The following is a 13,657-nucleotide window of genomic DNA, read 5'->3' on the forward strand; positions in this document are numbered from 1 at the left end:
TTCCACAAAAATAACTAGAGAAGATTGTGCACATTTAATCGTATTTTGAGTTTTTAATTTGTATTTGAATATTTCAAAAATTTCAAATATTACATAAAAACTATTATCTATGATTCATAAAATAATATAACATAATATATACATTTCATACAATGATAAATCATAAATATTTCGTTTAGCAACGATATTTTCTTACTTTTATTAAAATATAGTGTGTGTGTAAAGTCGCATATTTAGCAAATTCGTGCTGTTTGTAACACAATAAAATACTTTTTGTAGCTCTCTTGATAGAATATACATATACTACCTGGGAACTGCATAAAAATTTCAACGTAAGCTGTGCCTTTGAGCAGCTTAACTTTACGCAAAAATGGCCAAAAAATAAATAAAAAATTGCAGTTAATTTACAAAATAAAAATTGCATCGTTAGTTGTCCACGTGGTTCGCGCCACTCAACAAGTGTTGGAAAAAACTTTTTGCCGGAGTAAATACAAAAAAAAACAAAAAAAAACACCAAAAATTGCATTTGCTTTGTTGTTGCCACTGTAAAAGAGGGCGTCTTGTAAACATGGCACGAAAAAAAAGAAAAGAAAAATACCAACCAAAAAACGAAAAAACAACAATTCGAAAATGTAAAGAAAACAGAAAACATTTTTTGGGGGCAAGTTTTGAAAGTTGCAACTTATCTGTTGTTGCTACTCAGGCGGCCAACAGAGAAAAACTTTTCCAAACGGCGAAGTGCGGAGTGCAGCCCACAAAAGTTTCTTAAGCCATGTTAACCGCACACATTCGCACTATCAACAACAGGAATGGGTGTCTGTGTTTATGTGTGTGTGTGTGTGCTTGAAATCATGTGTGTATCTTTACTGCAACTTGGACCGGTTTTTCCACTTTTGCCAAAGCAATTTGGGCCCGTTTCGGCGCTGCATACAACAACAACAAAAAAATAAAATAAAAAAAACGAAAAGAAAAACGCGCTGCTGCTGCAATGTTGCAAAGTTTTCAAGTCTCGACTCGACTCTTGACTCTCGACACGACACACGAGTCTTGAGTCTTGAGTTTTTGGGTGCCCAGAGCAAAACACATCAGTGCACAGTTCGACGAGGGTCGCCAGCTTTCTCAACCCGCTTACCCGCTCCCTGCCGCTGTTTTTTCTTTCTGCATTGTCATGCAAAAGTGGTAATGAAATAACGGCACCTAGCTAGCTAGCAGAACAACCAGCCGCAACCCAGCACAGTTCATGCCCAAACGAGACCCAGACCCAGACGCAATGCATTCAAAGATCTGGGCACCGCAATCTGGCAGAATTCGCCTTCCCACTTTAACCCATTGAGTGCTAGAGTGCCAGAGTGCGAGGGTGCGAGACCGCGCCCACAGATGCAAAACTTTTGTTTGTTTACACTTGCGAAATAGTTTTGATAATGCGAGAGCAGATAGTCGAGCGAACGAACAATTTCTCAGCTGCTGTTGTCAGCTGAAAATCAGACTAAAAGTTTACTTCTCAAAAGCAGCTGCTGTTGTTCAAACCGAATTAATTAAAGTTTTTAAGTTTTTACTTAAATTAACAAACTGCAATCAATTTTTCATTTTTCTTTTCTCTTTTATTAATTTTTCTTGTACAATTTGAGCTGCGAAATTGTAATTGTTGTTGAGATTCCAATGTTAATCAATGAGGTTACCATTGAGATCCTCAGATTCATTGTTTTGATTTGTGAGTCAAAATTTGTGCAGAAGTTTATTTAACATTTTTGTCTTTTGTTTTGATTTGAAATTGATTATATTATATATTTTTGTTACAAATTTTTTACGTTTACTTTTTGCCTTACACCTTTCCGGAAATCTCGAGATATCTCTCTGAAAGTTGTTGTTAATATTGTATGCATATATTTCTCATTTCCTATATCTTTCTGGAAGTTATATATACCTTCTTCTCTTTCTCTCCCTCTCTCTCTCTCTCTCTCTCTCTCTCTCTCTCTCTCTCTCTCTCTCTCTCTCTCTCTATCTTACTCTCTGACTGTGATCATCTGTCTGTCTCTCCCCTTTTCTATATGCCGCTTGTTATTTCTCTCTCTCTCTCTCTCTAAAGTTCCATGTCCCTTCTACATATCTCTTCATGGCTTTATTTCTTACTTTTTCTACGAGTATTCTAGGAGCTTTATAAATCTTGTTCTCCCTTTCGTATTTTTTTTTCTACCTTTATTTTCTTCTACTGGCAAATCGAATATAAAATTGTTCATACAATTTCAGGAAATTCTTTAAACCCTTTTCACTTGCAAATTAACAGCAGCTGAGTTAACTTAAGTACTTTTTAATTTGTAAGGGTTATTATAAGAAATTTAAATAAATAAATATGCCTCACATTTATAAATAAACATTTTCCCTTGGACAGTTAAGAAGGGAAGAAATTCCTGACTATATCTTGCTTGACGTCTGTCGCCTAATGGGTTAAAATGCATCTTCGTTTAAACGTTGTCAGTTTTGTTCCCGCCCCGACTACTTACTCTTTCTTTCTCTTACCCCCCTTCTGCTTATGCTGTCTCCCACACTTGAAGTTGGTCGCACCTTTTGCCAGTTGCACAGCTTCTTCTTGGCTTTTACTTTGCCAAAGCGAACTTACAACATGGCCATCAATATTTTTGCTGCTGCTGCTGCTGCTGCTGTTTCTACTGCTGCTGCAGACACTCGCACACAGAACAAAAAAACACGTTTGCTGCACCCTAAAACTACCCTGCTGCTGCTTGTTTCCCCCGCATTTGCCGTGGCCTTTAAATTGCAATCTTCTTCCGTTTCGTTGACTTTTGCTGCCTCGGCAGACAGCTCCTTGGGTCTGTGACTGCGACTGCTGCCAGGATAAACGGGCGCAGCTTAAACAGATAACATTCATTGTTACACCCACACAGAGATACACACCTACACACATACACACACCCACCCACACACATACCTTAGTCATAAGAAAATTATGTTGCATTTTATGTGCGCGCCATTGCAGTGCAGTTTTTATCGACTCGCTTCGCCAGGACTTGACTCTCTTTATGCCTGGCCAAAAGGCAGCTGCATACATATACAAAGACATTAAAGACACCCCAAACATACAAACATACACACGCACACACACACACACACACACACACATCCACACACACACTCAGACTCACTCTAAGCAGTGATTTGAATTGGCAAAGTTTTTGGTGCATTGCCCAAGTCGAAGAGAGATTTGTTGCCGCTGGCTAAATAATAATAAGACATAATCCCATTTGGCTTTTGTATATTGTGTGTCGTGTGTGGCGGCTGCTTTCTTCAAGGATAATGTTGCATGTACCACATAGACAGACAGGCGTCCATCCTGGCATTCAAATTTTGTAGCCGCCCAGTGATTGGGTTTATTTTCTCTTAGATCAAAGACAATGCATGAGCCTGGGGGCCATTAAAAGGCAAAAATCTATGCCAAATTACATTGTAATCGAGCGCAGCTCAAACATACAAGGCACACACACATGCACGCATACACACACATGCACACAATCACTGTTTGGTGTGTTCTTACGTTTTACGGCCAAATTCAATGCTGGTAATTAACTTTGAAAATCCAATTATGGCAAAACTTTTACCAAAGTTTGTGTGTGGGTGTGCATGTAGGCGTGCGTGTGTGTGTGTGTGGGGTGTGTGTATAAACTTGTAAGTGTAAAGTGTTGCCACACAGCAAGTGTATGGGTGCATTTATAAGTGATATGCAGAACATGCAATTAACAAGAGCAAATTCACTCGACTCACTCAGTGCCGCCTGTGTGTATGTGTGTGTGTGTGCCTGTTGTTGTGCCAGCGTGTGTGTGTGTCTGTGTGTATTTGTATGCGCGTGTGGGCCTCCAGCTACAAGCTCTGCTCAGCTCGCCTTGCTCGCCTCGTGTCGTGTTGCCTTCTGCTCTTTTTTGCCAGGAGGCAGCCACACACACACTGCAGCCGGCGCAGCACGAGACGCCCACTTTCAGCTGCTGCTGGCAATTTTGGCAGCTGCAATTTGGTTAGCCAGCTTGCCCCACCGCACCGCAATGGCCTGTTCGCCCGCCTTCTTCTATTGTTTCCATTTTAATATAATTCTCACGTAATAATTGCGTTTGAGCAGTGTCAAACTATGCCAACAAAAGCAGACGTGTGAAAGGAAGACTCTAGACTTGACAATTTAGACTGTAGACTGATCTTAGGCAGACCCCATTTGTTTTGGCCACTGTTGACCGACTTTGAGAGTTAAGCCAAAAGTTTTTGTAAATGTTCATGCCAACTGCATACTCGTAGTAGAGACAATGCATTCATTGCGAAATGAAGCGATTTTTGTCAAAAATTTTTTTAATTATACCATTTTTAAAGCTGCTATTGAGCTAGCGATTGAGCTTTTGATGTCTACCTATCACATTTAGATTGATGGCTTCCAGTTGAATAATATGAATATAAATATATAGCATTCCTTGTAGATTATATTAGCTAGATAGATTTTCGTTTCGTATACACAAACTAGGAATATTTACATATTGGCTATATCAGCTCCCATGGTAACAATTTTTAATAAATTATATTGCAATATCCTCTACAAGGTTACAAAAAGGCTATTTAGCTTAAAAAACTTCTCAAACTGTAAAACAAAATCTTAATGCATGTTCAGCAAAGTATCAAAATGACTTCTACGCAAGTTTTTATGTTTACTACGTAAACGCCTAAAAGTATACTACGAATTTCGTGGGTTTATAAATAAATGTTTGTAAAGAATATGTCTGAAAATCTGGCTGTGCCACGTCAAATACTGGACAGCACAATAAAAGCAGGCAACTTAAAATAGCCTTTTTAATTTAGAAAGCATTACAAAAAATTGTCTGTCACAAAAGTTGATTGATTCTAAGGATCCTCAGTGAGCTCTAGTATTCATAGAAAACAATCTAGACAACTTTATTAAGTTCTTGATTTATATATTCTATTCTATTTAGGTAATTGGCAACATTCTTTCTGTGTCCTTTGTGGAGTTCCCTTGGCTGGCTCGTCAGCTTTTTGCAGTACTTAAATTGATTTCTGCATGACAGCTTTAAGAACTTCTACTTGTTATTCATAATTCACATTCCTGCGTATTCCTCTAAAGAAATGCCTTGGAAAACTCAAAAAAAAAAAAAAAGGAAGCTTAATGCGGATACAAAGGGCATATCCTTTCCTTATAATTTTTTTTTATATTGTGCTTTCTGTTATAAGAATTTTGCAAATTTGCACCGGAAATTGAATTTTTCATTTGCGTATCCTGCGCAGCCATTTGGTCGCCATCTTTTGCCTGCGCGCCTCTCGGTATTTTATTATTTTTAATTTCCCCGTCAGCAATTATAAGAAATTTTTCTTCGACTTCATTTTGTATAATGATAATTTAATTAGCTGCAAGTGCCTTTTTACCGTTTGCCAGCTCGTTAACTGCACTTAACTGGCGCCCGACGACTTTTCGTGAATTTTTAATGACAGGCCAAACGTTCCACTTCTCGTCCTCATACAACAAACCATCCACCCTAGGCTTCTTTACGCCTCGGGAGATCTGTCATTCACAACAACGCAAACTGGCAGGCTGCTTGGCTGGTCGGCAGGACTGGGCTGGCATTGTGTTTCGCTTTATATGTACATGTCAATTAATGTGAAATTGATAGCATTCGGGAAATTTACTTATATTTTTGCATATGTCAATATTTACATGCCAAACTGCAGTCAGCCGCGAAATTTATGTGCAAACAGAATTGTGTTTGGTCCTATTATTTTTTTGCGTAAATATTTGTGTGCGTATACACGTGGCGTATACGTAATCAGTCAGATGAGCAATAAAATGCGTAGGCTATGGACATATATAACAACGAGCGTGGATTAGCTAGCGTACAGACTAGCGAGTGATGCGTATGACCAGCTCAGTGAACAAATTAGAGCTGAGTCAGTGTGTACAGAGCAGCGAGTAGAAAGCCGTGAAGTATAAGCAACGAGTTGGGAACAGCGAGTTACGGAACGAGTAATAATGAACAAGTATTTAGCAGCGATTACAAAGTAACAGAGAACGCAACGAGTGCAAAGCAGGAGAGCGAATGCAAGGCAACGAGTGGTTAACGAACGAGTTTTGAGTGTCGAGTGGTAAGCAGCTAGTAACGAGTACCAAACAACGAGCAGTAAGCAACAAGATGAAGTAATTTTTAATAAGTGACTTTGTAAAACAGCCAGTGGCAGAACTGTGTAACGAGAGAAATGTAACTATTTTCACGCAGCGAATGTCAATAATGCGAATGATAGACAAAGAGTAGTGAGCATCGTCCAGCAACGAGTGCACTTGCTGAGCGCCAACAATTCGTTTGTCGTTGTAATTCTGGCAATTTGCCTAAGTGCAAACGAATGGACGCCTGGACGCCGCTGTCGACTTGAAAGTTTTAATTAGAAACGCAACTGCGAAATGGAAGACTAAAGGACTAAGAGGGCAGTGCAGCAGGCAGTCAAGCGAAATGAGCAGACAAAATGCGTTGACAGACGATGTGAAAGGAACAACGGCGAAGGCAGCGGCAGCGGCAGCGAATCTCAACGAGGCCAACGCCAAAAAGTAACTTTAATGGCAATGGTAAAAATAAATGAATGGGTAGAAAAAAAAGGAAGAAAAAAGATGGCAGAGCGCACAATTTTATGTGGCACACCAAACTTTTGACATAAATTCGTAGCGCCAAAAAATGAGAACTGATGCGTCCAGCCAGATATACGGCGAGAGAGTTGCCACCTTGGCGGCATGTTACTTAGATACAATTGGCTAAGACGCTGCCAGACGACTGTCAAATTAATTTTAATGCGATTTTCATGGCTGTGTCTCGCATAACTTTTGCGGATTTTAACGATTATTGGCCCTAATGTGAATGCAAGCCCGCAGATACACTCGACACGCGAACAGCGCGTGCTAGAGTTGCCAGATCGCCCGCTCGCCCGCCAGCCTGACTAGCTGCCTGCCCGGCTGCCAGTTTGCCACCCAATTGAAACAATCTTTAAATTTAGCACATGCCGGCGACAGTCGGCAGCAAATGCACAAATTTATTGCCCGCCGCTACTTGAAATTGGTACTGGAACTGGCTTAAACGCTGGCTCATGCATATTTGATGCCAAATATAAAGCGGCCATAAATTCAACTCGAAATTTACGCAGCAAAGTAAAAGTAATGCCTGAAACGAAGGCCGAAACGGGGCCACGCACGCACCTATGTAGCGAGAGCTCAGGACTTGAGAACTTTGTCGTTTGATTTCTTATTTTCCTTTCCCTTCTTTTTTTTTTTTGTTGTTTTAATGTGAAGGACAGAGACTTGGCTGGCGGAGCTTAGTCGTCATCATATAAAAGAAAGTTGCACCGAAAATTGTTTATTTTATTTTCTTTTACTTATTTTTTATTTATTTTCTTGCTGTTGTTGTACTTTACCTTGACGGCATTGACAAGTTGAGCGACTGCGTTTGAGGCTTACCTATAATGGTTTATTAAAAATTAAATAAATATTGTGGTTCTGAAACTCGCCGGTAATAACAGCTTGAAAATGGGCCAGGGGGAGTATGTGGGGGCAGAAGGAAAGCTTCTTATGTTCGACAAAATTGAAAAGTTGTCAATCTCTTGTGGCGCACATCAAAAAAAAAAAAAAAAAATTTGTTTCAAATATGCATACAAAAATGACAGAAAAAAGGGAGCGTTTTATGAAAAAAGTTTAAAATACTGTACAATGCATATTTAGGGGTATTTATCAAAAGTTTATTGACAAGTTTTTGTAGTTTTGAGGTCATCAAAAAATATAAATTTAATAAAATAATTTATATTGAATTATACAGAAAAATAATTTTATTAAATAAAAAAATATTATAAAATAATGAAATTAAAAGGAAATGCTCGAGCTACATGAAGAAAATATTTTGATAAAAGGAAACTTATAAATATATAAAATGCATCCATTAAAATCGATCTTGTTTAACTGTTAATTACTTTTAAATGTAAAAGATGTAGTTTATTTTAATTTTGCACTTTTAGCAAAGTTGGGAATATTATTTTAGTTGTTGCTCTCTTTTGCTGCCCATTTACAATTTAGCAAGTCAACTTTTTAAGCCAACATTTTAATTATATTTTCTATATATTTCTCTTTTTTGCAGTCCTATTGACAACGTTGAGCGGCTGCTGTCTGGTCCTGGCCGATGAGTCCATCGACACCCGCGAGAACGCGGATCTCGTGTTGAAGTGTCGCTTCACCGAGAAATATGAGGCAAACGATTTCTCATTCTTTTGGACGCGTTCGATATCGAATCCGGCGCAATTTGACAACGTAGCCATTGGTGAAGTGCAGTTGAGTTCCGGCTATAGGTAAGTAAAACCCGCTCTAACAACCACACACACACACACACACCCACACACACCCACAGCCACTCACACTCGCTCATAAAACGATGATGTGCGTCGGGCCCGTAGTTAACTGCAGCAATGAAAATCTGTGGAAATTGCTGTGCCAGTTCCTGTTCCTCTTGCTGTTTGCAGTTATCCTGTTATGTCAGCCCTTGCCATTTGTTAAGTTAATTAAATGTCGCACACACACACACACACACACTGAAACATATATATATATATATATAATTACATATATGTAATGCGATTTATGCATGTGACTCAGTGTCTGGGAACTTAATTAAAATCAAGTTCTTGGCTATTTAAACGGGTCGCAACAGCGGCTCAGTTGGCCAGCAAACAGTTCTGGCCATATCCTTAATCCTTAATGTCAATGCCGACGCGTGTTAAACATTCGCACAGTTATGAGGTACACACACACGCACATCCACACACTCGCACATCCACTCACTCACACGTGTCTGTTTATGTTTCATTTTCATTACCCGCGCGCCTGCTCGTCCGCTCGTTCGCGCCATTTTGCAATTGTATTTTTATTTGCTTCGTGCCTCGACTTCCGCTTCCGGCTCTCGTTGCGCACTCGGCCTGTTTTTAATGTATCGCTTGGTTTGACTCGTTTTCTGTTTTTCTCCTGCTTCCGCTGTTGCCGCTTCTTTTGCCTTCTTTATGTGGCAACGCATAAATTTTAAGTGCCCAGTCGAGGCCACAAAATGCATCGCGTTTGCCTGCCAAATGAAATGCCCAACAGCAGGCAGCGCTGTCGGACATTTTGCCAGCTATATATGTGTGTGAGTGTGTGTATGTGTGTGTATACACTCGCACAATAAAAGCAAATCAACAAAACAGCAAATAGAAATCCAAAACATAAAAAAAAGCGCAAGCAATGCTAACGTAGCACTCGCTGGGTCGAGGCCCAGTTCCCAGGCAAATTGTAAAATACATTTTTACTGCAATTTGTGCCGAAAGCTAACAAGCAGCAGCAGCAACAATAAGAACAACCAAACATAATACAAACCGCGTCCTCACCAAGGCATTCCCCATATACCTCTATATTCCGGCAATTGTATCTGTATCTGTTAAATGTATCTGTATCCGTATCCATATCTGTGTATCTGTCGCTGCAAAAGTGAAATTACTGCAAATTTCGCAGCTAGCCAAAAAGGCCGCTGCGATTTCTGTGTTCAACGAAACCCCAAAATGGCATAACAAAATAAAGACCCACAGGCAGCGCAGAGAAACTGGAGAGCAGAGCATAGCAGCTCAGGGAGCCTGAAGCTAATATATCGTTAAACATTTCATTTAACGAGCCAGACGCAGACACAAATTTTTGGCCGACCATTTCGGAATGCAAGTCATGCTGCCAATTGGTGATTCTAGCAAATCGCAACAAATCTCCGTAAAAACGCCAACAATTTGCTTAAAACTTCAATCATTTCTATTGAATCAAGTGTGGGTGGCACTTTAAAGTAGAATGCAAATATAAATACCACTATATATATATATATATGTATATATCGAAATGCAGTCGTTTCCACTTGCTGGAATATCGCTTTTGGTGCACAATCAAAAATGTAGACAACACACACATTGAAATTGAGTTGAAAGCCGAAACCAAAACATGTACCGGAATGTCCCATTGCCGAATAATTGGCTGCGGCAATGGCCGTTTAACGTTTAGCTCCAAACGGATAGACGTCCAGAATATATATATATATATATATATATATAGATATAGATGAAGAGAATCTGCATTGGAATCTGCTAAACGAATTCGAATTCCGAGCACAACGAACCGAATAGCAGACAGAATACGCCTCCGGCAATGGCACACTAAAAATTGCAGCAACAGCTCGCCGCCTGCCGTGGGCCAGGAGAATAGGGCGGTTATTGCGGGGAAAAAAAAATGAAAATAATAATACAGGGGCTATACTACAAATCCCGCAGGAGCTTTTGGCGCTCAAGGACGTGCGACACGCGCGCCTTTTTTTTTTTTTTTTAAATACTTTAAGCGAACGCTTGCTGCATTCTACGAAAGATTCGCGTTTTTCCCCAAGAGGCCGGCGATGAGTGGAGAACTGCGCTTTGCCAGCAATTTTTATAATTTGCACCATTTTTTTTCCTTTTACTTTTGTATCCTGTTGGCCCGCTGTCCTGTCCCCAAGCTCAGGCTGCAAATGAGCAGCTATGGCGGCCGCTGGAGACGCCGCGGCAAATAGAAAAATAATAATACAAAAAAAAAAAAAATTGAAAAAATAGATTCAACTAGACGAAGGACGTACGGGCTAGAGCCTGTAGAGAATTGAGTCAATTTGCCTGGCTACAATAATTTTTTCCCTTTATTATTTTTTTTTTTTTTGTGGGTCAACATTGTTATTTAAGTTTTTTTTTGTCTTGCGTATTCTCCATTTGGAGGTTTTTTCCTTGTATATTTTTTTCTGTCAGTTTTTTGGCCAAGTTGCCATCCACGCTCTGCTGTGGTTTCACTGTACGGTAAACGCGTTCGTCTAACAAATTAAATTCTTTTTCCGCTGACGCGTGTTTTTGCGGCTTACAGCAATTAGCGTGGGACGCAGTACGAGTAAGGGGTAGTGCGGAGCGGCTGCTGTGTTGCTGAGTGAATTGTCAATTAAAGCCATAAAATGCGTCTAGACGCCAAATGAGATGTGTCGAGCTGCTATCAAGTGTCCTCAATGTCCAGTCACGCCTTGGCACTTGGCAAACACCACTTCGCTGCCTTTGAGCTGTGCTTGTCAAATGAAGTTCATAGTTCGCCATGGGGAAGGGGGGCTCCGGAGGGGTCAGCATGTTGTTTGCCAATTTAATAAACTGCTGTGCAATCGCTGCGTCGCAGCCATCGATCCATTGACCAGCCAAGTGGACGGTGGCAGCTCCTCAGCTGCGTATCAATTTTCAGTAGTTGTCCTGGACAACCAACGAAATAATCAGCGTGCTGGGGAGTAAATTGTGAAAAATTGCCAAAATATATATAAAATAAAATAAGAGACGAATATAAAATTGAAGAACAGTTCGAAGTAAAAATCATAAGCTAGCCGAAGACTAAATACACTAGCGGAAAGACATGATTGAGTAAAATTGAATGTTAACACATATACATATAAACTACAGAGGAAAAGGAATAATGAAAATGTTTATAAAATTCAAAATTAAAGAAGAAACTCTAGCTTAAAATAATAACAAAAATTGAATTAATATTTAATATTAATACATGCTAAACATTTTTATGGTTAATTTTGCTTTAAGCAATTTCACAACTGAAAATCTTCCCATGTCAAGACAAACTCTGTTTCTTGTCATCCACTCTGGTACATATTCCATACACCTCACAGTCGTATGCGTCCCAATTGTGTTTATCGCATCATAATACTCCAAGCTGTTGAACTTAAATGGATTTCTTAAGAATAAATACATTTGGCAACTAGAACAAATTGAAGCAGCTAAAAATTGAGACAACTTTTGGGAAATTGATTGATTTTCTCTTGATTATCCGGCAATGGGGAAATTTGTTTTTCCCAAGCATTTAGCAAATATAGAAATTCAATTAGGAATAAGAAAAGTTGCAAAATTTACAATTAAAATGTGGACTTAAATTTCTGCCTTGGCAGTTAAATTGGCAACAGAAAGGAAACACTTCAAGCCCAACGACAACAGCAGCAACAACAATAACAACTGCAGAAATGTTGACATTTTGTTTACCAATCGGTTGCTAACGTCTGGCAACCCTCCGCAGTTGCCAAACCTTCCAATTTTTCACCGTTGTCATCGTTATCGTCCATCGAAGTCATCGTCTAGGAATATATGCAAACATTTATTGAACGTTGATTTTATTTATGTTGCTGTCACACGCCCCGCTTTATGCCCCTTGCCTCTTGCTCCTGCCATTGGCAGCCCCAGGTCAAATATTAACATTTGCTATTTATTTATATTGCGAATCGTTTAAAGTTGAACCACCTGCGGGCCCGTACGGCAGCAGTCGGCAGCAGTCAGGACCCGCAGCAGGACATCAACAAAAAACTCAATATTAGCACAATTAGTGTTGGGGCTCCTAAAGGGGGGCCGACACGGGCGAGGTGTGTGCACCCAGTGAAGTTTTTAAATAACATAAATTGAATTTTCAAATAGAATTACCGTTTGATATCCGGAAAGAAAATACTTATAAAATGTGTGTGTATATAAATATTTTTAATTAATTTTCTTTAATTTTCTGTACCAATTGCAGACTCGACTTTCAACCGGAGCGAGGTATTTATGATCTGCAGATCAAGAATGTCTCCTATAATCGGGACAATGGACGCTTCGAGTGCCGCATCAAGGCCAAAGGCACCGGTGCCGATGTGCATCAGGAATTTCATAATCTCACCGTCCTAACGGCCCCACATCCGCCCGTCATATCGCCCGGCAGCATTGCCGTTGCTACCGAGGACAAACCCATGGAACTGACCTGCAGCAGCATTGGCGGCTCACCGGATCCTACCATAACGTAAGTCTCGGGGACTATCTACATAAGCTATATATGCTTATACATATATAACAACTCGGACCAACTGCTGAATCTATATTTCTCTGCTTCTTTCACATGTTCAGCTGGTACCGCGAGGGCTCGAACTCGCCGCTGCCCGCCACTGTGCTGCGCGGTGGCACCAAGGATCAACCCACCAATGCCACGCTCTCGATTACACCACGTCGCGAAGACGATGGCGCCAAGTACAAGTGTGTGGTGCGCAATCGTGCCATGAACGAGGGTAAACGCCTGGAGGCCACAACCACATTGAATGTTAACTGTGAGTACCGATTTAATTCTATCTGCATATAACCTATATCCAACTTCTAAATGGGGCTAAATCAGTGGCAGACCAAACTTGTGCATAATAATACTGGGAATATAATAATATTCGATAATATAAAATACTTGAGAAGCCTTTGCTAAGACTTAAAACCTAAAGTATTCGATATGTTGAGTCTAAAGAAAAATTAAAACTTTCTTTAATGAAGCTATCTAGCTATCTCATTACCAAATAAATTACATTTGTTGTATTTCCTTCCCGAGCTAGCCCATTCTCATTTGCTCTGATTAAAAACTATGATCTGTTATGCTGACAAATGCCTTTGACATTATTTCAACTAACTTGAACTCGGCTTGCAATTGCGGCTAAATATAGCAAACGCAGCTAATTGTTAACTTGCAAACTGCCGCCCGGGTAAACCCCTGCCCTTGCTGCGCTTTTCATTA

The 13,657-nt window shown here is 39.9% G+C and overlaps 1 protein-coding gene across 1 annotated transcript in view; it reads left to right on the forward strand.

Annotated features, from left to right (window-relative positions):
- ed (hemicentin protein echinoid) overlaps nt 1-13,657 on the forward strand; it is a 107,169-nt gene that overhangs the window by 49,020 nt on the left and 44,492 nt on the right. The window contains exons 2-4 of the mRNA XM_070209455.1: nt 8,163-8,370; nt 12,647-12,907; nt 13,012-13,208. Coding sequence (XP_070065556.1) covers nt 8,163-8,370; nt 12,647-12,907; nt 13,012-13,208 — 666 coding nt within the window. The remainder of the gene's footprint in view (nt 1-8,162; nt 8,371-12,646; nt 12,908-13,011; nt 13,209-13,657) is intronic.

Source organism: Drosophila virilis, chromosome 4 (genome assembly GCF_030788295.1).
Source record: "Drosophila virilis strain 15010-1051.87 chromosome 4, Dvir_AGI_RSII-ME, whole genome shotgun sequence".
Classification (NCBI taxonomy): Eukaryota; Metazoa; Arthropoda; class Insecta; order Diptera; family Drosophilidae; genus Drosophila; species Drosophila virilis.